At 39.5% G+C, this 22,814-nt stretch overlaps 1 protein-coding gene across 1 annotated transcript; it reads right to left on the bottom strand.

The window, feature by feature from the left end:
* Window positions 1-2,881: 2,881 nt before the first annotated feature.
* Window positions 2,882-11,374, bottom strand: LOC148185910 (uncharacterized). Its single transcript, XM_088073079.1, has 5 exons — window positions 11,333-11,374; window positions 10,279-10,404; window positions 10,089-10,157; window positions 3,578-3,673; window positions 2,882-3,037 (listed from the first exon to the last, which is right to left on the bottom strand). Exons 1-5 carry the CDS (start codon window positions 11,372-11,374, stop codon window positions 2,954-2,956), a joined length of 417 nt encoding a protein of 138 aa, XP_087929205.1. The 3' UTR covers window positions 2,882-2,953.
* Window positions 11,375-22,814: the final 11,440 nt, after the last annotated feature.

The following is a 22,814-nucleotide window of genomic DNA, read 5'->3' as shown; positions in this document are numbered from 1 at the left end:
TGCTATTTTCCCCCTCTTCTGCCCCCACGTTTACCATAGAAGGCCACAGTGAGCTGAGGGCTCAGGACCTCTTAAATCTTGTTTAGACAGACAGAATTTCCTGCTGTACCAATACACACATACAGTTACATACATGCAGGCATAAATACACAGCCACATTCACAAAAAACAGGCACACACACTCACATCCACATGAACACTTTGACGGAATGCAACAAAAAAACGTATCAAAGCTCCCACTCACACATGCCACACAGACTCATAAGTGGGTCAAATAAATCACTCTGAACCTGATCCCTCGCACCATAACGTATCAGAGCGTGAAACACTGAGTGCAAAATTCCACAGAAAATGTTCTTTAAATTATGTTTTATGGCCCGTAAATGACTTGCAGACCTCGTCCTTTTCTCATTGGACACTGCAGGAAAACAGATAAAGAGCAGAACAGAACTGAGTGTTTTATTGTCTGACTTATAGGGTGATTTTCATCCACCAAGCTGAGATGATCATAAAATGATGACAGGGAGATATTGTAGCTTGATTTTTTTTTTTTCATTATTTTAGATTTAGAACCATCATTGTGATAGGATTTTGCACAGCACCTTTAACTGTACTCAGAGAATGTAGAGTATTTTATGGTGTATGACTGAGAATTGGAAATGTCTATTCTTAGTATTAATATCAAGCAATCTGGGGGATTTTTATAGTTTTACGTCAGCAATGTTCTCTCAAAAATTTAGGCCACCCGAGTAACATGATCTCACCACAGTGGTCTTTCAGGCCCACTGCTTTAAGATGTGAATCAGCACGCAAGAGTTGTGATAAAGCTCAGTTCTTAAAATCAGTTAATGCATCAGCCCCATTCTTCTTTCAAGTTGAATCATTACTTTGTCACTGTGACATTCAGCAAACTGAGGAACCTTTTAATTTTTTACTCATCTATACCACAATTGGAGTTTTCAAAGTGGTTCCTATTGAAAAAATGGTTTGACTTATTGGCAAATATGTTAATTCGCAAATGGGAAGATATCACAATAACACTCTTATGTCATCAAAGGTCCAGTGTGTCAGATTTAGGGGGATATGTTAGCAGAAATGAAATATTATACTCATAAGAAATATACTTTCATTAGTGTATAATCACCTGAAACAGAGGATCAAGAATAATAGTTGTATTTACTTACATTTCTCAAGGCAATAGGTTTCCTAATTACAAAAAAAGTCAAACCAACTTGTCAGATTTTACAGTGTAATGGCAATACACAATATATATTTCAATATTTTGAAAAATCTCAAAGTACTTTGCCCTATTTCAGAATGCAGGATTAGAGAAAACCCTGATTATGTTGAGCCTGAAATGAGGTGAGTTGAGTTTTTGGTTTCACAAAGCCAGTTCAGCATCACCCTGAGTCAGTTACTATGGCAACATGCTCTATGCTGGCTGGCAGGTTTGCTTAATCTAAGCCTGAGATTGATCGCTCGCTAAGCATGGAGCAGGAAGGAGAGACACGGCGTGTCCTTTTCTGTATCGAGTTGTGGACGTTGAGCTATCTTGTTGACAGCTGACAGCATGTACAGTTTGTTTTTATGACATACTGAGAAACATTACATTCATTGAAGGAAATGTCTGTGGTAGTAAATATCTCTCTTTCAACCTACAACCGAATGTATGAGCAAAATCATCAAATTTGTGATTTGTGACTGGTAGATGTTGTGATTGCATTTTAGGTGGTTGAAAAGATGATGAAAAGAGATCTTTATTCATACTGAATGAATATACTTTATACTTAATATCAGCTAGTTTCCAACTAGAAAGTAGTGTCTCCGTTCTTACTGGGAAATCAGACACGCGTCACTGACTTGCCATCATTTTGTAAGTGATTGATGAACTTTAGAAACTTCATGGGATTTGAAAATTATGAATTAACACGCTCTGTAATCTTTTCCTAAGCCTTCTCACATGTGGATGTATATAGGAAGTCAATCTCATGCTGTTCAGCAGCCGTATTAGATTTTTTTTCTCTCTTTGTGAAGATGTCTTCATTCGCGGTCATTAAAATCTCCAATTCAGTTGAGGCAAAATAAGTAGCTCTGCTTCTAACTCCTCTTTCTGATACCTTGAATCATGTTATCTGCACTCCACTGATGATGGCTTTTTGTGAACGCGATTCCTTCAGGCTGAACATACTCAAGAGTTGCCTGAGCTCATTCTGATCAGCTGTTCTGGAACCCAAAACTCAGACTTTTCCAGCTCAGGCTCAGTCAACTCGGAGGTCGGGATCAGGCTCAGAGTTTGTTGAGCCTGCTTTCTGAAATAGGGCCCTGTAGACTACTTCCACTTTTAACCACATTTGCCATCATTTCTTCACAAAACTCCCACAGCAAGACACTGTGACCCATCTCCCTAAAAAAAGCACATAGGAGTTTGGTTGTATTGGCTGGCAGCGGGGGAGGTTACCACAAATTGTCTACCCTGTTAAGAGTAACGTAAAAATCGCATGAATTTTGCATTGCAAAAAAAAAATCAGACCTGTATCTGATCTCAGACCTGTAGGAACACATATGAAAGTGGCCCAAATCAGAATTGAAAAGATGATTTTCCAAGTGATTTGTGTTGTTAAGAAAAAACAGATGTGAGTCACACATGAGCAAAAAAGTCAAATTTGGGCTACTTCTGCCTGCAGTCTGAACCCAGGGGCTCTTAACTGTCCACATCTGTGACATATTATGTTTTCATATCTCAAAAGAAAGTAGCAGCCACTACAACTGAGTAAAACTGATGTGGAAATTCCTCATGCTGCAGCTCCTATAGCTGCTGGCTCCTGTCTTCCATCACCATCGCCTTCATTCACATCGATCACACTAACGTCCCGTTTGACACAGTGATCATTTATTGAAGTTTAAGTGCAGTGAAAAGCACACTTATCATGAGTAAGTCTCTCATGTGATGCATCTACATCCTGGTGAGCAGCTGGTTGACTGTGGCTCCTCCGCCTTCCATCCCTGACTCCTCTACCAGCACCTTCCTCTGGAACTCCTGCAGGAGGAGAAAAAAAACCCTGAAAAAACCTGACATTGAACATGTGACAGTTGTCACCTTTAGTCCCTCCCACAGCTTCTGGTAAACAGGAGATCTTAATTAAGTCTAGTGCCAAACCAAACAGAGTGCAAAGACAACTTGGCACCACAGGGATGTGAAATAAAGCTCATGATGACAGTTTTGAACTTTTCACTTTGCCAGGCATCTATTCGTTGTAAGACTTACTGACAAGACTCTTTAAAAGCAATCGTTCTATAACTTGATGAAGATGTCCAGGGACCCTTAATGTTTGATAAATAGTTCGTCTCAGATCTTTCAGAAAAGCTTCTCTATCCTGCAGGCGCTTTGAAACATTAGAAGCCTCGTGGCTGCTGAAGTCGTCTCTCTGTGGTGTTGAATCTCAGACTGTTACACTAAGCTGCGGCATGTCAAACATCAGCACCTGGTCGATTTGTCAGCTGTGTGCTGGACATCGACAGTTGGTCCGCAGCCAAGTTTCAGATTATGAGGTCTGTCAATGTTTGTGTATGTTCTCACCCTGAATCTCCTGAGTCTTGCCAGTCTGTCTTGTAGAGTCTTCTCCTGGCTGGAGGTCAGCTGTTCCACATGAGTCCGCCACTGCTGCTCTTTCTCCTAACACATAGGAGATATACACAATTATAGGCAACTGAAGTGTGCACCACAAGACTGAACGTTAAAAAGCGTTTCAAAGATGCACATTACTTTCACGTTAACAACTGATCAAATGTTAAGTGAATAGCTTGCAGTGAATTATCACCCGACTCTGCAGTTACTCACAAGTCTAAAGAGTCTTTTAGTGTCTTTCAAGACTGCCCTCCTCCAAAATGCCGATAAAATAGGTCTTTTGTGACCCATATTAACATTTAGTGTAGGCACCGACATCTAATGCTTGTAGTATTTATGACGGAAGCAAAGCAGGAAGTCAAATGACATAGCGTGATAAAGGCTGCATCTGAAGGTGGTCAGGGTTTTTGGATGGGTCAAAAAACACAACAGGATTTTGTGTGAAACCAGTAATCAACACTGAGTGATTCTAAGTTATGTATGAACATTACTTTAGATACTTGTCACATTGTTGCATTGTCACATTGCATTAAATAAAGTTTTTAACTTTATGGTAATCCTTTGAAACCTGAGCAAATTGGCTTGTTTTCTTCCAAAACTTGGGATCTATGGTAAAGAAGACATCAACCCAAAATTATCAAGAATTTTTTTACCTGAAAATTGTAAAAAAAAAAAAAAGAAAAAAAAAAAAAAAAACATTTTTTTTATAACATCATTTGATATACAGCATGTAGTTATGATTATCATGAATATAGTTAAACCCTGTCCTTTTCCTTTTTTCCCTAGACATTTCCCCTAGCATTTTAAAAATATGTTTCTTAATTTACAAATTTCTTGCACTTTGTTTAACATTTCTCACCAAGTTGCTCATTGACGTTTTCCCCTTTTTTAAAGAAATCGCACCAATTGCTCAGGGTTCAGAGTTTTAAGTACTTGAGAAAGGCATCTGGGAGTAGCACAAGAGAAGGGATGTCACTGTAGCAGGAGTTTGAACTTATTGCAGTGCGCTCTGTGTGCATTAACACCTGGCATATTCAGTCACAGATTGCTTGTTAATGCTAAATGTTAATGTGTGGATGGGATAGATGTACATATCTGAGGGACAGTTGCCTGCATATTGTGTCTATGCTCTAAAATCTTATATTATCATTTATGTGAAAAGGCGTTTGTGACTTTGCTGTAAGGTCTTACAAATACTGTTTAGAGGTATGAGCAGTATTTCTGTGCTAGGGAGAAGTTAGTGCTCTGGTGGTGCTGTGGCACGTCCTCGGGTCATTTGTGTTTGCTGGTAGACGGATAAAAATCCATCCGTGACTGTGGTGAGTGGAGCTTTTGATAGCAGTTAAATTTTCTGATCAGTGTGTTAATTATGCTTTGGACATGTTTAGTTTGTGATCTTCAAACCAGACTGTAATGTTAGAAGTCAGTATCTCAAATACACATTTACTTTGGAGTTGTACATCTTGGATTTGAAAAGGCAGTTGTGAAGGTTGTTGGGTTGAGCTAAATGCTTTATATACAACAGGTGTCAGCTACAAATCTCATACAAACTAAATTACAATTGACCATCGACCACCAAATTCTTATCAGTTCTTTCTTGGGTCCAAGTGGATTTTGCGCCAAATTTAAAGATTTTTCCTCAAGGTGTTCTTGAGATATTGTGCTCGCCAAAAATGAGACTAATGCAAGGTGGTTACAGTGACCTTGACCTTTGACCACAAAAATCTATTCTGATCATCAGTGGTTCTTTATCTACGTCTGTGCCAAATTTGAAGGAATTCTCAAAGCATTCTTGAGATGCCGTTTTCATGAAAATAGGACAGCCAGATAAAAAACCCGAAAAACAAAGCCCCTCTGGCTACAGCAATTGCCTGTGCATAAAAATAAAAAATGGCATAAAAAATGTCAATATTTTAGTACTTCATAAATTCATCAAACACATGTAAAGCTTTACCATGATGCATTTTAACATTTCACGCCTTATATATCGCAACCTATATAACGCTCCATTTGACAAAGAACAAATATCATGACTTGATTTTGCAGCTGCAAACCAGCTTGACAAAGAAAACACCCACAATTCCTCACATGAAATATGTCTGAAATCTTAAAGCTCTGTAGGAACATTTTGAAGGTTACAAAGTTCCCCTGGTACAATGATATAACAGTATATACATTCTGGTGGGGCCGCACCTCTGAGCCTCAAGTAGGCGTGATCATGTCAAGTGTGTCTTGAGGTGTATGTGTGTGTGTGTGTGTGTGTGTGTGTGTGTGTGTGTGTGTGTGTGTGTGTGTGTGTGTGTGAGAAAGAGTGAGAGTGTGATGAAAAGAGCTGGTTGTGTGTCCCTGACCTCAAATTGGGCTCAGTATCACTCTCTTGGATCCAGTTTCCTGCTGTGTTTGTATGTATAATTTCTACGTGTGTGTGTGAGAGAGAGAAAATGATAAATCTTTCAGGCTTGTGTATGTAAGACTTAAAACAGATCAGATGGGATACATGTGAGATTGCCGAGGCCAGTGGCTGTCAGTGGACTGCGCCTGTCATCAATTAACATCCCCCCATGCTGCGTTTGTGTGTGTGTCGGGGGAGCAGAAATGTGTGGAGGAAGTTTTCGGAGCAAGGGAGGCATTTAGTTTAATGTCAGTTTAAAGACGAAGACATGCTGACACATATGGATTGAAGGTGAAAGCAGTTAAACCGTTACCTCCCTAATTACATTTAGGCGAACAGCCGAGACATTCTTTCCAAAAAGGCCTTGAGTTGAAAATGAGTATTTGGACGTTTGAATGATTACTTCATTCATGTTCTATATACACTTGTTCCACCTCATGGTGTGTGAAGAGGGGGTAGCACGTTTTCGACAAATTGCCATAAATTGTCGATCGCTGACAAATTGACAAATTGCGTTAATGCTTCTTTTCTGTCTGTGATCCAATCAAAACATGCTGGTGGCAATTTGCCATCTGGCCAGTGGTGTTAGTTGTAAAGTAGAGAGTCAGTGTGCAGAGCAGTTTGAGGGTCTGAAGGACCAAAAACACAAAACTGTCCTCAGAGCTGTGAAAACATCCCTCCGGAGCCACGCATAATATTTGCTGTATGAATCCACTCTTTCTTACAGTGGACACTCATACTTTTAGAACAGTTTGGGGGATACTTATCAGGTCAACGGGTTGTTTTGATATAGCAGGTTATTTACTGAGACCAAAGATCTCACAGACCCAGCTGTAGTTTATCTAACTTACGTAAGGTGCTAGAAAAAGACTAAGTAAGCTCCATTACTGTGCTTTTTAGGAACCATGTTGTGCATGCCATTAAAGCAGAGGGGTGCAAAAGAAAGTGTTTTCTGCTGCCGAATTGAGCATATTTTTCAAAAAAAGAAGCTATAATCAGGCATTCATGCACTTCAAGGACATATGCTATAAGCATGCTAACATTTGCTGTTTAAAATTGAATCACATCCAAAGTTTGACCTCAAGGGATCACCAAAGTAAAAATGGTGTATTTATTAACAGATTCAGTAATACATTTAAACTTTGACCTGCTGATGAAGATAATTAAGAGTTAGGAGATCCATTCTATGGCCACAGTAGATATTTGTATCAAATTTGACCCTTTGAAACCTGGAGCAACATAACATTTCTTGTACTGCTTTCAGACACCTTTCACAAGTGTTTAAACCTTTGAACCTTGAGCAAATTGGTCCAATTTTTTCAATAATATGGGAAAAAAAGAAATAAAGAACTTCGTAAAGAATATTCCTCAAATTGCAAGAAATTAGTAGATTTAGAAAACTATTTTTATAAACGTTAGGGAAAATGTCTAGGGTGAAAACTATATTTATAATAGTGACAATTACCTAATGTTACAGAATTATATTTTTACACATCTTTTCAAGTCTTGTTTGCCTGTTTACTTAAAAAAAAAACCAAATGCAATGGACCGGCTTACCACAACAAACCACGAGAAGCTCCGATTAGAACACTAACAGAGGTAGCAAGACTTTCTCTGCTCAGGGCACCATTACTCCACTACATTTTTATAGTTGGCAAATTGTGCTTCCTGCATTAATAATGCTCTGAACGTTCGATTCAATTTTATTTATAAAGCCCATCATCACAAATTACAATTTGCCTCAGAGGGCTTTAAATGCTAGATGCTAAATGTCACATACAGAACCTTTCAAAGGCAATTTCTTCAGTAGATGTTGAGAAATTTCAGCCTGGACCAAAGCGGTAGATCTATCAACTAACTAACAGACCAACATTGACATCTCTGCAGCCACACTGCAGGAATGTTTCAGACAATTCAGAGATCTATTTGTGGGGTCTGGCGTAGATGTAAGGGTGCCCAGAAGGCTTTGAGTGTTCTTTGGAGCTCAGCTCCATATATACCTCCAATCCCACTGGGATCCCACTGAGATTGGAGGTTAGGAGGTATTACTTGTGCTGTTATCACACTGCACTCCCTGACTTTAGTTGGCAGATTTGCAAAGAAACAGCCCTAGTTGGCTTAAATCCCTCACATATGTAAGACTTTAACTAAAGTAGTTACACAAAAATGTTTCTTTTAGTTTCTCTTTTCCGTCTCTTCAAATTAAATGAATAAAATCCAACCAATTTGGGTTGATTTAGTTTCTGGAAACAATTTGGGAAACCAACAATGACTTTTGATATATTCACCCTCACTGCCTTTGTTCCATTTATTACATGACATTAGAAATTGCATTGAAATGTACCTTGGCCACAAAATTGGTTGTTAGTTTGGTCTAATGTGTTATATTTTGGGAGAAGCAGTCGTTCCAGAACCTGAGTGTTAAGTTAGAAACATTACAGTGTGTTTCTGGAATCTCTCTGGCATGACTGTGGCGTTCCAGCGGTGTGTGTGTGTTTGTGTGTGTGTGTGTGTGTGTTTGTGTGTGTGTGTGTGCTTGTGAGATTATATCAAGAGTAATGTGAATTTAACAGCATGTGTGTGTGTTTGTTTCAATGTTAAGGATACTTGTATGCACCTACTATACATGCAAATGTGCGTTTGATTTGGGAGTGTGAGTGCACATATCAAGGATCATACTTGAAAGTCATGGAGTAGGTGCGTGCGTGCGCGTGTGCGTGCGCGTGCTTGTGTGTGTGTGTGTGTGAGGTTAAGTAAGGGTTCAGCGGAAAGTACATTCCAAACTGAGGTGAGAGTGATTGTCCTCTTCATCAGGGTAAATGTTGTCATCAGCTTCCTGCCTCTTTTTTTTTTGTGTGTGTGTGTGTGTGTGTGTTTGTGCGCATGAAACGGAAACACTGACGACAACAACAACAGCCCGTGTCCCTTGTTAACCTCACACACTCTTGTCAGAAACGGGGCGACTGCTCAAAGCACCCTCAGCTGCTCTGTTTGTGTGTGTGTGTGTGTGTGTGTGTGTGTGTGTGTGTGTGTGTGTGTGTGTGCGCGCGTGCTACTGAGTGCATTCCACATCCATGAGGATGTCTGTCTGTTTTGACAACTCTGTGTGTGTGTGTGTGTGTTTTTCTAAATGAATATACAGTATGAACACACTCCAGCTTTTTAAAATGCCAAATATGTGTTTGTGCTGCTGTTAAATGTGCTCCTACTTTAGTGTGTGTGTGTGTGTGTGTGTGTGTGTGTGTGTGTCTATGTGTGTCTATGTTTAGCACTGTGAAGTGTGAGTGAGGTTTGGAGCGGCTGATAAGCCTGGCAGCCTTGACTGAGGGCCAGAGTTGTGTTTCCCACTCTGACGTTTCCATGGAAGTGAATCTGATTTTGCTGTGAGCGATGAAGTGAATCTCTGTGGTAAATTAACACTTATCGATCAGGCATCACACCGCTGCATGCCTGATTGTTCAGACTGCTGTTTCCATGAGGCTGATTATAACCGCATGGTTTCATGAAATGTTAAGGACTGAGTCTTAAAATGTGAATAATGAGCTGCGTTCACAGAAAGGATTAACCGGAGGAAACACAAACAGAAAACTTTCTGACAGCTGCTTCTTGCTAGTAGCTCAATAAGAGACATAATTGAAAATGATGCTGGGCACAAGTCTGGGCACAAAATCTTTGGCTCAAACCAGGCAACAAATAAAAACATGTTAAGGAGAAATTAAGGGCTGAAATCCAAAATCTCATCAGAGCTTGGCTTCCAGTAAGAATTGCTGACAGACAGGGCGATCTGTCACTACACTGATCATCTCATTTTACTACAGATTGGATTCCAGATGCAACCTGTGTGTGTGTTCGTGTGAGTGTGTGGGTGGGAAGGTGAGATTGAAAATGTGCAAACAGGCATTGGCAAGAGTGCGTTTTCAGGAGAATCAAATGGGAGCAGTTGAAGCTTAACTAGTGTCATTCAGCGGAAAACCTCCATGCTGTTTCAGAGCTGAGAGTAAAAAGGCTGTTTGGTGTGCGGATGTACAGACTTGTAGAGTGTGTAATCTGTGTGTGTGTGTGTGCGTTCACCTTCTTGCTCTCTTCTATTTCTTGGAGTCTCTCTTTTTCTAGCTGCTCCCTCTCCATTTGCCTACGGACCTGAAACACACACACACACACACACACATACTGTATTCTTGTGCACATTTGTGATTTTTAGGGGAGTGATATAATTGTGGATTTTGAAATATTAAAAGACTGGCTCCTCTTTATCTCTTACCCTTTCCTCCTTTTTTTCTCTCCAGTCGTCATCCGAAGCTCCAGCTCTTTCCACCGTTACTTTTTTCATCTTTTCTGACATTCCCAGAAAGGCATAGTCCTCTTCTTTACACAAACCTCTCATTGACTAGAACGAGAAAAACAGCAATTTACCAAATGTCATTTTTTGTTTACTTCCTCCTAGATTGAAATTGCCTTGAGCTAGCCAATTCTCATTGACAGGTTGTCCAATACCGATGCTTTATAACATCCCTTAGTGTGTGGTATCGAAGCCAAAGGCACCCTTTAGCGTCTTCATGAGAGGCATGGCACTTTTAACTAACTCCAGTATAGAGCCATTCCTGCAATACTTGAAGCTGAGAGCAACTGATGTGTTATGAAGAGTAAGAAAGAGGGAAAAGTTGCAGTGTCCAGATGTACAGAAGTGATGGAGACCTATCCACACAGATGTGCAAGATGCATGTACTTGACTGACCTGAAGAAGGCGAATACCTCTGCAGACAAATATGCTGTAACTCATATTTCTAATTCATTTAGATCACTCTGTAGAGACTGGAAAACATGAAAACGTCTAAACCAGGTGCATTGTTTGTCATGGCACTGTGCTGTGCGGGAAAGGTGGGCCTGAGTATAAATGAGCTGCCATATTGGGTTAGTAAGAAACCTGATGTTCTGTCTTAAGCAATGCCCCCAAGGGGCACAAGGGATCAATAAATAGTGTAATGAGATTTTAAATGATGGAAATCGTGCCTTCAGTCACCAAGTCAACCAAAGCAACAGATACAGATGTGGAAAAAATCCACTGTGGAAGCAGTTTAATGCTGTTCTTTAATTGACACCTCTTGGAAAAACAGTTTGGTTCCACTAAAAGACATTTGTGAAAGAATCATCTGCCAGGTTGATGCGGGATTGATAAGGAATGAAAACATGAAGGAACTTGTCAAACTGCTGCGACTTTATGATTGAGCGGTTTTAATAACTGCAGTCTTATCCCTGTGCAACCTATTGTCTTAGCAGTCAAGTTGTTCCCATGGGTCCAGCAATTCCTGACATACCTTGGACATTGGAATGCTTTGGAACCTTTTCATGTGAGTCATCTTGATCTAGGGCAGGTCTGCCGCTCTTGACATAGAAATTCACAGATAAATTAATGACATCTCAAGGCATTGAAATCACAACTTCCATAAATGTGTCAGTGAGGAATTTACATTTACTTTTTAACTGTTTTTAAAAATACAATCAAGTATTAGTACTCCGGGGGAAATAAGATCTAATTAAGACAGTTAAACAATTTGAAGTCAGTTACTTACCTTTAGGTCAACACTGACTGTGTTCTCTCAAGTCTGTCAAACCAGGGTCCACCTTGCGGATCAGTACCTGTTGCGTCCCTCTGATTATGTTTGTAATGTCTCGTAATAACAATAGATCCCTCCTGCATTCTTCTCCAGCTTGAAGTCCAAACAGAAAGTTTCTGATCAGAGTTATAAAGGTTTCTAAACAGTGACGGCGTGCTGCCTACATGCTAGTTATTTCTGCAGTGCTGTGGCAGAAGTGACACTGTCCCACTAATAGAGAGTCAAGAAACCAGAAGAGCATAATGGATAGTTCGGAAGCTTTTTCATTGAGATCAGTGTGAGGTTTCAGGTCAATGTATCTCAACCCATACCAAACACATGACCAGCTAGCACACCTAGCTATTTAGCTGCTAACCCTAAAAATGATTGAATATGTTCGTTGGTTTGACATTTTGGGAAACAGCTCTACTAGCTTTCTTTTCAATGGTTAGACAAGAAGATCACTACCACACATGCCATTATGCTTAATATGAAACCAGCTTTGTCATAGTAAGCCTAGCTGTTTTTCCCGTTATGCTTGCTACTTGTAGCTTAATATTACGCGTAAAGACGTAGACAAGTAGTATCAGTCTTTTCATCTAACTCTCAGGTTGTAAGAAGGGTGATATACCTACTACAAATTTGATTTTGAATCCTTCATATTGGTTATATTCATTGCTTTTGCATTTCTAACACATCAGTACAGCTCCCTGTGCATAGTTGCATCAACTTTTTTTTACAGCCAGCATCCTGCTGACATATTTCTCCTCTGGGATCGATGTAGTTCATCATGTCCCCTTAATTAATAGCACTATTCAGCAGGCTGCTAATAAGAAGCCTGGTAGACAGAACATCTTCTGTATCCATCACCACAGAGTGTTTCCAGTGAACTCACTCTGTCACAGCATTGTTACCGGAGTGCTGCTGGATCAGATCAGTTCTCCAGGCCTGACAAACAGAGTCAACCATCTGACTGTGTTGACAGTTTCCTTTAGACACATATCACATCCTTGAAGAAATATGCTGTAGATAATACATGATAATGCAGATTTCATTTGACATGATACTCTGTGTGACATTAATCATTACTCAAAATGAAAAAAAGTCAGTATAACTTATTTCCCTTCTAAGAGTCGGCTAATATATATTTTTAGTTTAGTTATTTTACATTAGGTGGAATTTAGTGTACCGTACAGTGATATTATTATACTTGTGTATACATGTACATATATATGTTTTCCTGTACACACATAATTATAGACCATATATTAACTTGAATAAACATACTGAGCTTGATATGTCATAAGAAGTAGACAAAAAAACAGTAAAATCTCCCATGTAACCATGGGCGGATTGCATTATCATGGGCCCCGGGGGACAGATATACAAAGTGCCCCACCACATGTTCTACACAGGAGCAAGACACACACACTTTGTGGTAATTCTGCATCTCTTTGTGACCATTTTGTGTCTCCTTTTGGTGAATTTGTCTCTTGTAGTCTTTTGGCTCTGTTATAAGTAATAAATCTTTTTTGGTGGTTTTATGTCACTTTGTAGTCAGTTTGTGTCTCTGTAGTGCTTTTGGTTCTTTTGGTATTTTTGCCAATTTTTATGGTTTTTTTTTTTCTAATTCTAGGGGTTTTACAGGATGCAACTGTATTCTCTCCCAGTAGATTACTGTGAAAATGATGTAGTAACTCACTGTGAAAGTAATGCAACAGTAATTTATGATAATTGTTCAGTCAAACATTAGTTTAGTCTTTTGGGTCTCTTTGAAGTATTTTTTATGTTTTGTTGAAGTACGTAATTTTGTGTCTTTATTTGGTTATTTTGTGGTTATTTTGTATGTCGTTGCAGTCATTTTTGCATATCTTCATGGTTGTTTTGACTATTTGTATAGTTATTTTATGTCTCTTTGGACTTCCTTTACATCTCTTTGTGGTCTTTTGAATCTCCTCTTGGTCAGTACTAATTTGCGTAACATTTAGCAGAGGAAGGCCAGGGTGGCCCCTGACACTTTGGGACCCTGGGCCTGTGCCAGGTTGGCCCGTTCTGTAATCAGGAATAATTTAATAAAAACATTACCCCAGAGTCCCTTGTGAAAGTAATACAACTAAAAAACTGGGAAAAGTGCATAGATTAAAGATAAATTTCTATTCATAATTCCTGTGAAGCACAATGAAAAACTGTTCGTTTTTCCTAAAATGAATCATAATAAAAAAATGCTGGCCGTATTATGAAACTTACTTACGCAAAAGAAAAGGACTTAATTCATGAACCAGTATGTTTCTTGTGTTCAGTCCAAGACCTGAGGAGGTGGTAAAGTTAACAACTGTTGTTGTTGGTGGAAGTGAGAACCAAGTGTGAATGAGAAAGCATTGTATACAGTATGGCTGTGAAGGTATATATTATGTATAGGTTTTGTTCTCCATAAGGTGCAATATTGTTATCCTTCCACTGTAGAATAATGTTTGTTTCTCTCACTGTAGCTATGAATAGGTTCTTAAAGGTTGTTAAACCCAGAACAAGTTCATATTGAGAGATCACAAATTTCTGGCAGGTCTGGAAACCATATGAATAATGTTCTCTTTAGTGTTTGCATGTGTGTGTATGTGTGTGAGCCTTCCAGACAAAATACCTAAATTAAAGTCATATATCTAAGACATCTGGTTAGTAAATCAATAAATTATGTTGACTGATGATCTCAATTAGACTGAACAGCGCATTTTGTTCCTGTCTGCAGTTCTGTAAACATTCTGCCTGCCTGAAGTTTGATCACAACACAAGTATCCAATAAGCAGGAAAAATGTTGCAGTACATTTTAAAAACATAGTTACACTTGCGGTCACAAACCACAAAGGGTACTTATGGCGTCCACATGTTCTCAAAAACACAGACAGGAACACACAACCTACAGTCTTGCATCACTTCACACAACCTCTGTACATTCAGCACTCTCAAAGCAGCCAACAAGCTGTGATCTTTGACCTTTGGTCCCTGAACGTCCCTGATGCCCTGAAATCACTCATCAGCCTGCTCATAACAGGAAACAGTTCTGGCTTGTCAGCGCTTCCCCCAGTGAATACATGAAATAACCCTTTAACAAATGCAAAACAATTATTATACACATAATTTTAACACTGGAGGGATTCATTACAAGTTTTAGTTTGTGTTAGTTTGTGTAAATAGGTGACTTTGGTGTTTTAAAGGGGAATCACCTAAGTCACATAATAAGATAAACATACTACGGAGTAGGACAGTAGTAGATCAGCAGTTTCCATGTTCAGTGAAGTAAAATTACTGTTATGTCCTGTAGGGTCTGACTTTGGAGAGAGCATATATAATTTCACTCTCCATTCAGTTCCCAGGAAAAGGCTGTTTGTTTTGGAAGTGATCAAGAATTTTCTGAGTTTTTGGATACTTTGTTCACTGTGGAAGCACAAGTGAAAAACAAAGCTTTCCTCATGAATTCAGTATAACACGGAGTGGGCAAGGGACACATCGCCTTCGCTGGTTGAAGTATTCCTTGAAGCTCCATATATGGTCTTTGTATTCAGTCACCATCGTTGCTACCCCTTGGACTCATGCTACTGTAATCCATTTTTAATAGCACAGCTCTTAACATGGTCTTATTTGGACATGTGGGACAAAATGCAGATAACAGCGATGCTTCAGTTTTTGCTTCATTGCTACACCTCTGCTGCATCTTTAAATTTCTATTAATTTTCGTTTCTGCTGCACAGTGGATGCCTGAATCTACTGACTTTTAATACATTTGAGTACCACAGTGTGAAATGTTCTTTAGCATATTGGTAAGTTTATGGTCGTGAGATTGCTTGTGTATTTTGAAAAGAAAATGACTCCAGGCTCAAGTCAGAATCTCAAAGTGCCACTGGGCTTGAGTTATACTTTCTATCCATCCTTTTTTGACAGTTTGTGTCACAGTGGCAGCAGGCTAAGCAAGGTATTCCAGAAGTCATTGTGCTCTGTCACATCCTGCAACTTCTCCTGGGGGATCCCAAAACATTCGAGACTGTCCTTTAGAGAGGAACAACCAAATCAGTTGTTTCGACAAATGGCCTAAAAAGACGACAACAATGTAAATGTTGCATGGACAAAGCCCTGTAGCTGTGCAATAATGTAATGCAAAGGAAAAAGTCAGGTGACGACAAGTGACAAAATCTGCATTGGTAGGAAGTTGGAGTGCATAGATGGGTTATTGTAACCAGGATGGCAAAGTTCCCCCTTACCTAAACCGAGTACTTATTTGAACCTAAACCACTCTTTCCCTAAACAAAAAAAAAAATGGCGTTTTGTGCTTAAACGGGACCAAATCATAATCATAGCATTGTCACATCATAAAACTACATTTGTTTTACAGTGATGTGCAACAGTTTTGAAAGTCAGATGCCCCACCAATCAGAGCGTCAGATCAGAAAATGACTCAGTTGTTCCAAAGGACTGTTACGTATGTTGATGCTTTATGCAGCACACTTGTTGAGACCCTTCTAGACTATATAATCCCTCCAGCATGCTAGGGGTGAGCGTCTTCTCTCCTGGGAAGGAGTGTCTTCTTAGTTGGCATGCCCGGTAACCCTTTAAAGAAAAGAATCTAAGGAAAGCTCTTTACCCAATCTCCAAATGTGAGGGCAGCCATTAGGCATGGGCGGTATCATAGTATTACAGGTATACAGAAATCCTGAAGGTGTGGTTTTCAATACCGACAAAAATATGGACCCTCATTTTTTTCTATTAACTTTGTAAATGAGAGGTTGAAATTCTAGGAAGGTATGGAGGTATGAAAAAAAGATACTGCCCAAGCCTAGCAGCCATCCTTCAAAGGAATTTGGCTTGCTTGTATCAATGAACTCATTCTTTTTTAGCAATACCCAAAACTCATGATCATAGCTAGGGTTTGGAAATTGATGGACTGGTAAATGGAGAGCTTTGCCTTAAGGCTCAGCTGCCTCCTTGCAGATCCACTTAATTCAGTTTGGCAATTTTCTTCACTATGGATGTACTGAGGTACTAGGAGAAACATCTACTCTTGCTCCTACCAAAGAGAGTGGAAGTACTTTTATCTACTGTGCTCTGACCTTTTTAATGGCTCGTCCTTCTCTTGTAATCAGGGTAGGCACAAGAATATAGGGCTGAAGAAAGATTATTTAAAGTTCTGTTAGTTGTTTTATGATGGCCCCCAACAGCTACCGATCAACTTTGACAGCTGTGTTATAGATCAGACGAAGAGTACGACAAAGTCTTCCTAAGTGCAAATATCAGCCGAAGTGACCCAAGAGCAAAGTGCATCACAGCTGTTGCACGGTGCCTGCGTGACATCACATCCTTTTCACTCCAAAGATCTAATTCGATGACTGACATCAGATGTGAGCTGGCTGCTGTTTGGTGACCCGGAGTGACTTTGTAAAAGCTCTTGTCATGAAGGATTCTTAACACGCCTTGTGTCTTAATGCCTGATCCCTCGGCCGCTAAGTCATCGACCGCAAGAGGCTTAACTCCTCCTCAGTACCCATTGTCCAGCACGGTTCTAGGCCTTGGGGAACTCGGCTCAACGCCCGGGACACTCATTATAGTGCAAGTGTACGTATGTGTTTGGGTGTGTGAGCCCACAGATGGGGAACATAGGGTTCTGCAACTTTCTTCTTTGTCTTTTTTAAGGCATGTATGTTGTACATGTGTGTTTGTGTGTGTATATCTTGTTTTGTTATAGGAGATAGAGTAATGTTGTGAATGTTGTTGGCAGTGACAGTGTTCGGACAGTCCCCTGACCTCAATCTCTCTTGGGGCAGGAGTGAGTATGGATACTTGAATGTAGTTGTATGTATGCTGGATGCTTAAGGCTGTGTTGAACATCATCCCAATCCCTTCTGAAAAACTGGATCTGCACCAAAGATGCGTGTGTATGGGCTTATTTTTTGATCAAGACCTTTCATTACATAAAGAGAGTATGATTTGGGTCTTGAGAGTTCCTTATGACTGCTCAAACTAAAATATTCCAACTTGAGGTGGAACACAAGACTAAACACACCTGAACATGTCTAATTGGGCTGCCAGCTAAATAATTTCTTCAGGTTATGATCTTCTTATGTGCATGGCTTATTAGGCAAAGTTTTAAGAGGAACACCTCTGGCAACAGCAATTACAATGTTGGTAAATGGAATTCTGTTCATGATGCTGTACAGCCATGCTAGCTGTTCTCTGTGGCTGTTTTAAGGCACAGTAGTGCTTGGAGCTGAATGCTACAACAGCAATATAATGTGCTCACAATAGCAATGCAAATATGCTGATGTTTAGCAGGTATAATGTTTAAATGTATTGTGGATATGTCTTGTATTTATTTTATAGCTTTATCACAGAGCTAGCAGTAGAGAGAAAGCTGGAAATTAGTAGAGGCACCTTAAACCCTAGGCCAATAAGCACTAAACACAAAGTACTATAACGTAGGCTGATGGTAATTTTATTAGCCACTGGACATTTTGTGATTACGGAATTGTAATACATTCACTTTAGGAAAAAAAGTTGCCCTGTTTTTCTGAATTAACAAGATTATTAGCCTATGTCAGGATTTTGGGAAAATTTTAGGGAATAAATAATTGCTTGTTTTTCCAAATTAACAAACTAATCTAGTTAATTCAGAAAAATTAGCATCTAAGCACCAAAGTATCATACATTAAGATTTACCAACACGCCAAACAAGATCCGCCTGACCTGTCAGTCATGGTGGAAAATTCTCTTGTTGTGGAATTAAGTAACCCATTAAAACCAAACTTACCCGAAAAACAATCACTTCAACAAGCTATCTTAAATGACAGAAACCACCTTTGGGGAAAAATATATGGAATGTACTTGGAGATTTTAGTTTGGCCCAGGTGGGCTTCATGGTCTGTACTGCAGCCAGACACCAGGGGTGATCCAGATGTTTAAGCTTCACTTTGAGGATGCAGTCATGTCGTCCATTTTTATATACAGTCTATGTTTTGATGTTGGGCTCTCTCTCTCTTTCTCTCTCTCTCTCTCAGTGCGTAAAGTTTGTTCTTGATACCTCTCCACAAAACTACATAAAATGAATGATTTGTGGGTGATATGTCATTTGCCTAATTCTTACACAAGTATTATTAATATTGGTTTAAGTAAACAATTTGACAGTTTCACATCTTTGCTGAGCAAGAGTTTTGGGCAAAGACTTTAAAGTAACTCAAAACAACATATGTCAACCTCATGATAACGCTAAAAGAAAAATTGGGGAATTGTATACTGTCGATATGATCCATCCTCCGGGAACCAAGAGTGTCTTTACCAAATTTCAGCCCAATCCATCCCATACTTGATAAAAAAATTCAGTCTGGACCAGCGTGGTGGACTGACAAATGATATTGCCATTCCTCGAGCCAGGCCACTAGCATGGGTAAAAATTTAAAAGTGACGTATTTTCCCAAAGGTCTCCTGGTTACCCAAGATGATCCACAGACCTTGCCATAAACAGTTTTCACAGTACCTCTTTCCTCTCACTTTCTACCAGAGAAATAATCCCAATAAAAACTGACATTGTGTACCGTGGAATATCAAGAGCCACAGGGACTCCCTGTAAAACCATTTTGTTGATAAGATGTAGCTCAACAAACATACTTTGTATATTTATGCTTTCCAAAAAAACTGTTTGACCACCATAAAAATTTTCCACTTGCGTGTAAAAAGAAGGAATATACATTTTAGTCATGTTTATCTGGTAGCCAGACTACGTGATTAATGACATCGTCCCTCGATGAGCTGCAGTTAAATTAATTATATTTCTTGTGGTGATTCATCTGCTTCAGAGACCGAGGTTGCCGTTTTTTGTTACTTTAAAAGATAAACATGAGTTTTTATGACCAAAACTGGGGCACTCAAGCTGTGAGAGAAACAGGCAAGGTATTATTTAGAGTGACCGGGTTATGACACTACTTTAACAGGGACTAAAATAACATTATGTCAGAGAGTTATGGGAACAGGAGTGCTGTGGAGAGGATCTCTGTCTCTCTCTGTTGAAGCTGGGAGCTCACATTTCCGTTTCACACCCTTGTCATATCCTAGACATGGGAAACGGACCAGCACGTAAGACATGACACACTGCAAAAACTCCTCAAGGTTTTTCTTTGTCAAATCCCACTGCCGAGCTGTAAAGAATTTAAAATAACAAGCACAGAAAAAAACTATTATATGGAGTGTAGAATATACCATTACAAGCTTAAGAACTTGATGAATGATTCCTGTAAAAACAATTTACCATATTTAATGTCATTTTTGAAGGTAAGCTGAGAAGTCGGAGGACTCGCTTAGGCTTTTATGCATATTATGAAAACTAGTGTTAGACATTTATTCCCCACGCACCATAAAGTAGTAGCTTTTACGAAAGTCCACCTGGATGTATTAGCCTTCATCTGTCCTGCATTATTGCCATCAGACAATCTGTCATACCGTCCTCTCTTTGCACACAGACTTTTTCACATTTCTCATTATAGGGACAAATCACCACCAAATTAAAAAAACACATTTTTCCTCTTACATGTTATTATGCTATGCTAGAATGATAAATAGTATTTATCATTCTAGATTGTTTTGGTGTGAGGTGCCAAGTGTTTCAAGGTATCGGCTTTAAGGATTTTGACCTCCCCAATATAATGGAACTAGGTGGCACTTGGCTTGTGGTGCTCAATGCACTAAAAAATCGTTTGAAAAACCAAACAGTGATGTCTCTTTCCAGAAGTCATGACCTGATTACATGTAAGCAGTTTCATTTCTTTTTACTGAACTACACCGGCCAAACCAATCATCGTGCAGAAGGAAGCAAAGAAGTTTGTTTCTCCAAGCTCTTCAAGAAAATTCAATTCATCAAATACATCAAATATAGAAGGAGAGGCAGTGATTGCTACAATTAACTTGAAAGAAACAAAAGTGTAACCCAGGTCATTTTTTGTAGCTACGTAATACAGAGGACACCTAAACATCTCAAATGTGGACTAGCCATGCATATTACAGTTTTATCAAAGTTCCCAAAAGCAGTGGTTCCCAACTGGTCCAGCCATGGGGTCTAAATTTCTCTGTAGTCATTAGTTCAAGGTTCACATGTAAGATAAATTACCACACACTCAGTTTCATTGCAAGAAAGGTAAACAACATGTGGGCTTAGAACACAATTTACTAAAGTATATTGAAATAATGAAGTGCAGTTACTAAAACTTAGTAAATAAATAGCTATGCAACCAAAAAGTGCATATAATTACTTCAAGACCAGTGACATAAAAATGCTGCAGAGGCGCAGCATGTTATTCGGCCAAGTAATACCAAGAACCGAGCACAAATGTAGTTGCTGTTCTTTTAAAAAACAGGTCAGCATGATAAACGAGGCCCTTAACAGTTTTTAGGGCTGTACTACAAAGTAAAGTGTGTTTTTTACTAATCTGACACATTCACGAGTCACTTGCAGTCCATTCAGAATAGACCCACGACCCACTTTTAGACAGCGACCCACTAGTTGGGAACCACTGCCCTAAACGTCTGATTTGCATGTTAGTGCTGCTGGTAGCAATAGGCATTTGTTATGTCTAGCAACATCTTATTAGCCTGTAGACAAGCATGTTACATCAGGCTACTCTTTTACAATCAACATTTCAACATATTGTTCTAAGTTGCTAATGATTCACAGTCAAAATTAGCAGAGGGAGGCACACAGGTATTGCTCAGGTATTTTTCGAGCGATGCTACTATTCAGATGGGATTTCCTTGCTCTTTAAATGTTGCTAAAATCTAGGGTAATGACCAGCAATATATGCCTACAGCACCTGTAAAGTGGAGTAATACATGGTTTAAACGTCCCAGTGAAGTTGTACTGTATATCAGCACTCATGGAATGCCTTTTGAATTTTGAAAATTGCTTGGTTGGAACTAACTGTTGTATAAGAATCAATATTGTATTGAATCTGGACCCAAAGAATTAAAATCAAAATCGAATTGTGATATACCAAAAGATTCCCTAATATATTGATTCAAATATTTGGGTATTTGTGGTAAGCACTATCGCCTCACAGCAAGAGAGTATTGGCTTCGAATTGGAAGGCCTTCTTCTGCCCTTTTCTGTGGAATTTACTGTTCTCCCCATCCCAGCGTGGGTTTTTTTTTTTAGCTTCCTTCTCTGCAGGTTTTGGTGACTTTGGTGACTCTAAATAAGCCGTAGGTGTGATTGTGAGCATGAATGGTTGTCTGTCTGCATGCATCAGTCCTGTGGTAGTCTGGCAACCTGTCCAGGGTGTACCCGCCTGTCGCCCAGTCACAGCTGGGATAGGCTCCAGCCCCCCTGCAACCCTTAACAGGATAAGCAGTTACAGATAATGAATGAATGAATGTTTGACACAAACAGAAACGGACACTGTTACAGCTGTGAGGGAAAAAGTGCTGGCTCTTGTCTGAGAGGAGCGTTCTTTCAAGTTTCAGTTGCATTATTCACCAGAAAGAGGACATTTTACCCTTAGAATGGAGATTTTACTGGCATCCTTCCCGGTTGTTCTTATTCCTCCTGTAGAGCTTAGAATATTGAGTGATCAATCAGAGCTCTGCATAGTCGATCAGACATGGGTCACTTTACATTTTGAAATGCTGAACAGCAGTGTGAACTGAACACACCTTCAAGTCTTTGCCAGAGGAAAACAAAAGCATACAATCTGTATGCTCTGAGGATTTCTTACCATAATATGACCCTGGACATTCAACACATACAAGGATTTGGATAGTTGTGAATCACCAGCCAGTGAAGTACTTAAACACACTAGTGTCAGCTTTACTGAACAACAAACACCACACAGAAAAATACTAAAATAGAGACCTGTCATATTGCATTAACACGCATAAAATTCGAAATGTCTGGGGGGTGATGAGAGAGGGGTGAAGAGGGGAACACACAAAGAATCTTTTGATTAGTTTTTTTTTTTTTACTTTTGGCACATTCCTCTGATTCTGTTGGTCTTTGAGACACATTTGGTAAGAAGAGGCAGGAGACATCCATTCATTGCACTGGAGTAGGATCTGGAGGCGTGACTGATGGTTTATAGGCGCAAAACAGTGCTGGGGTAACTGTGTATCTGCAGGGATTAATGAAATGTCCAGTGGGCAGGCAGAGGAGGTGGCTACTGGGGCATCTTTCTGCAATACCTTT

This window comes from Plectropomus leopardus, chromosome 22 (genome assembly GCF_026936395.1).
Source record: "Plectropomus leopardus strain MGB_pleo_1.0 chromosome 22, ASM2693639v1, whole genome shotgun sequence".
Taxonomy (NCBI): domain Eukaryota; kingdom Metazoa; phylum Chordata; class Actinopteri; order Perciformes; family Serranidae; genus Plectropomus; species Plectropomus leopardus.
This window is presented reverse-complemented; position numbering and strand designations above follow the sequence as displayed.

Excerpts from the sequence above, each read along its gene's own strand:
- LOC148185910 (XM_088073079.1), bottom strand. The coding sequence starts at position 11,374 with ATGACTCACATGAAAAGGTTCCAAAGCATTCCAATGTCCAAG. Across the intron at positions 10,158-10,278 it reads GAGAAAAAAAGGAGGAAAGG|GTCCGTAGGCAAATGGAGAG; the intron begins GTAAGAGATAAA and ends TGTGTGTTTCAG. Across the intron at positions 3,674-10,088 it reads AAATAGAAGAGAGCAAGAAG|GAGAAAGAGCAGCAGTGGCG; the intron begins GTGAACGCACAC and ends CCTATGTGTTAG.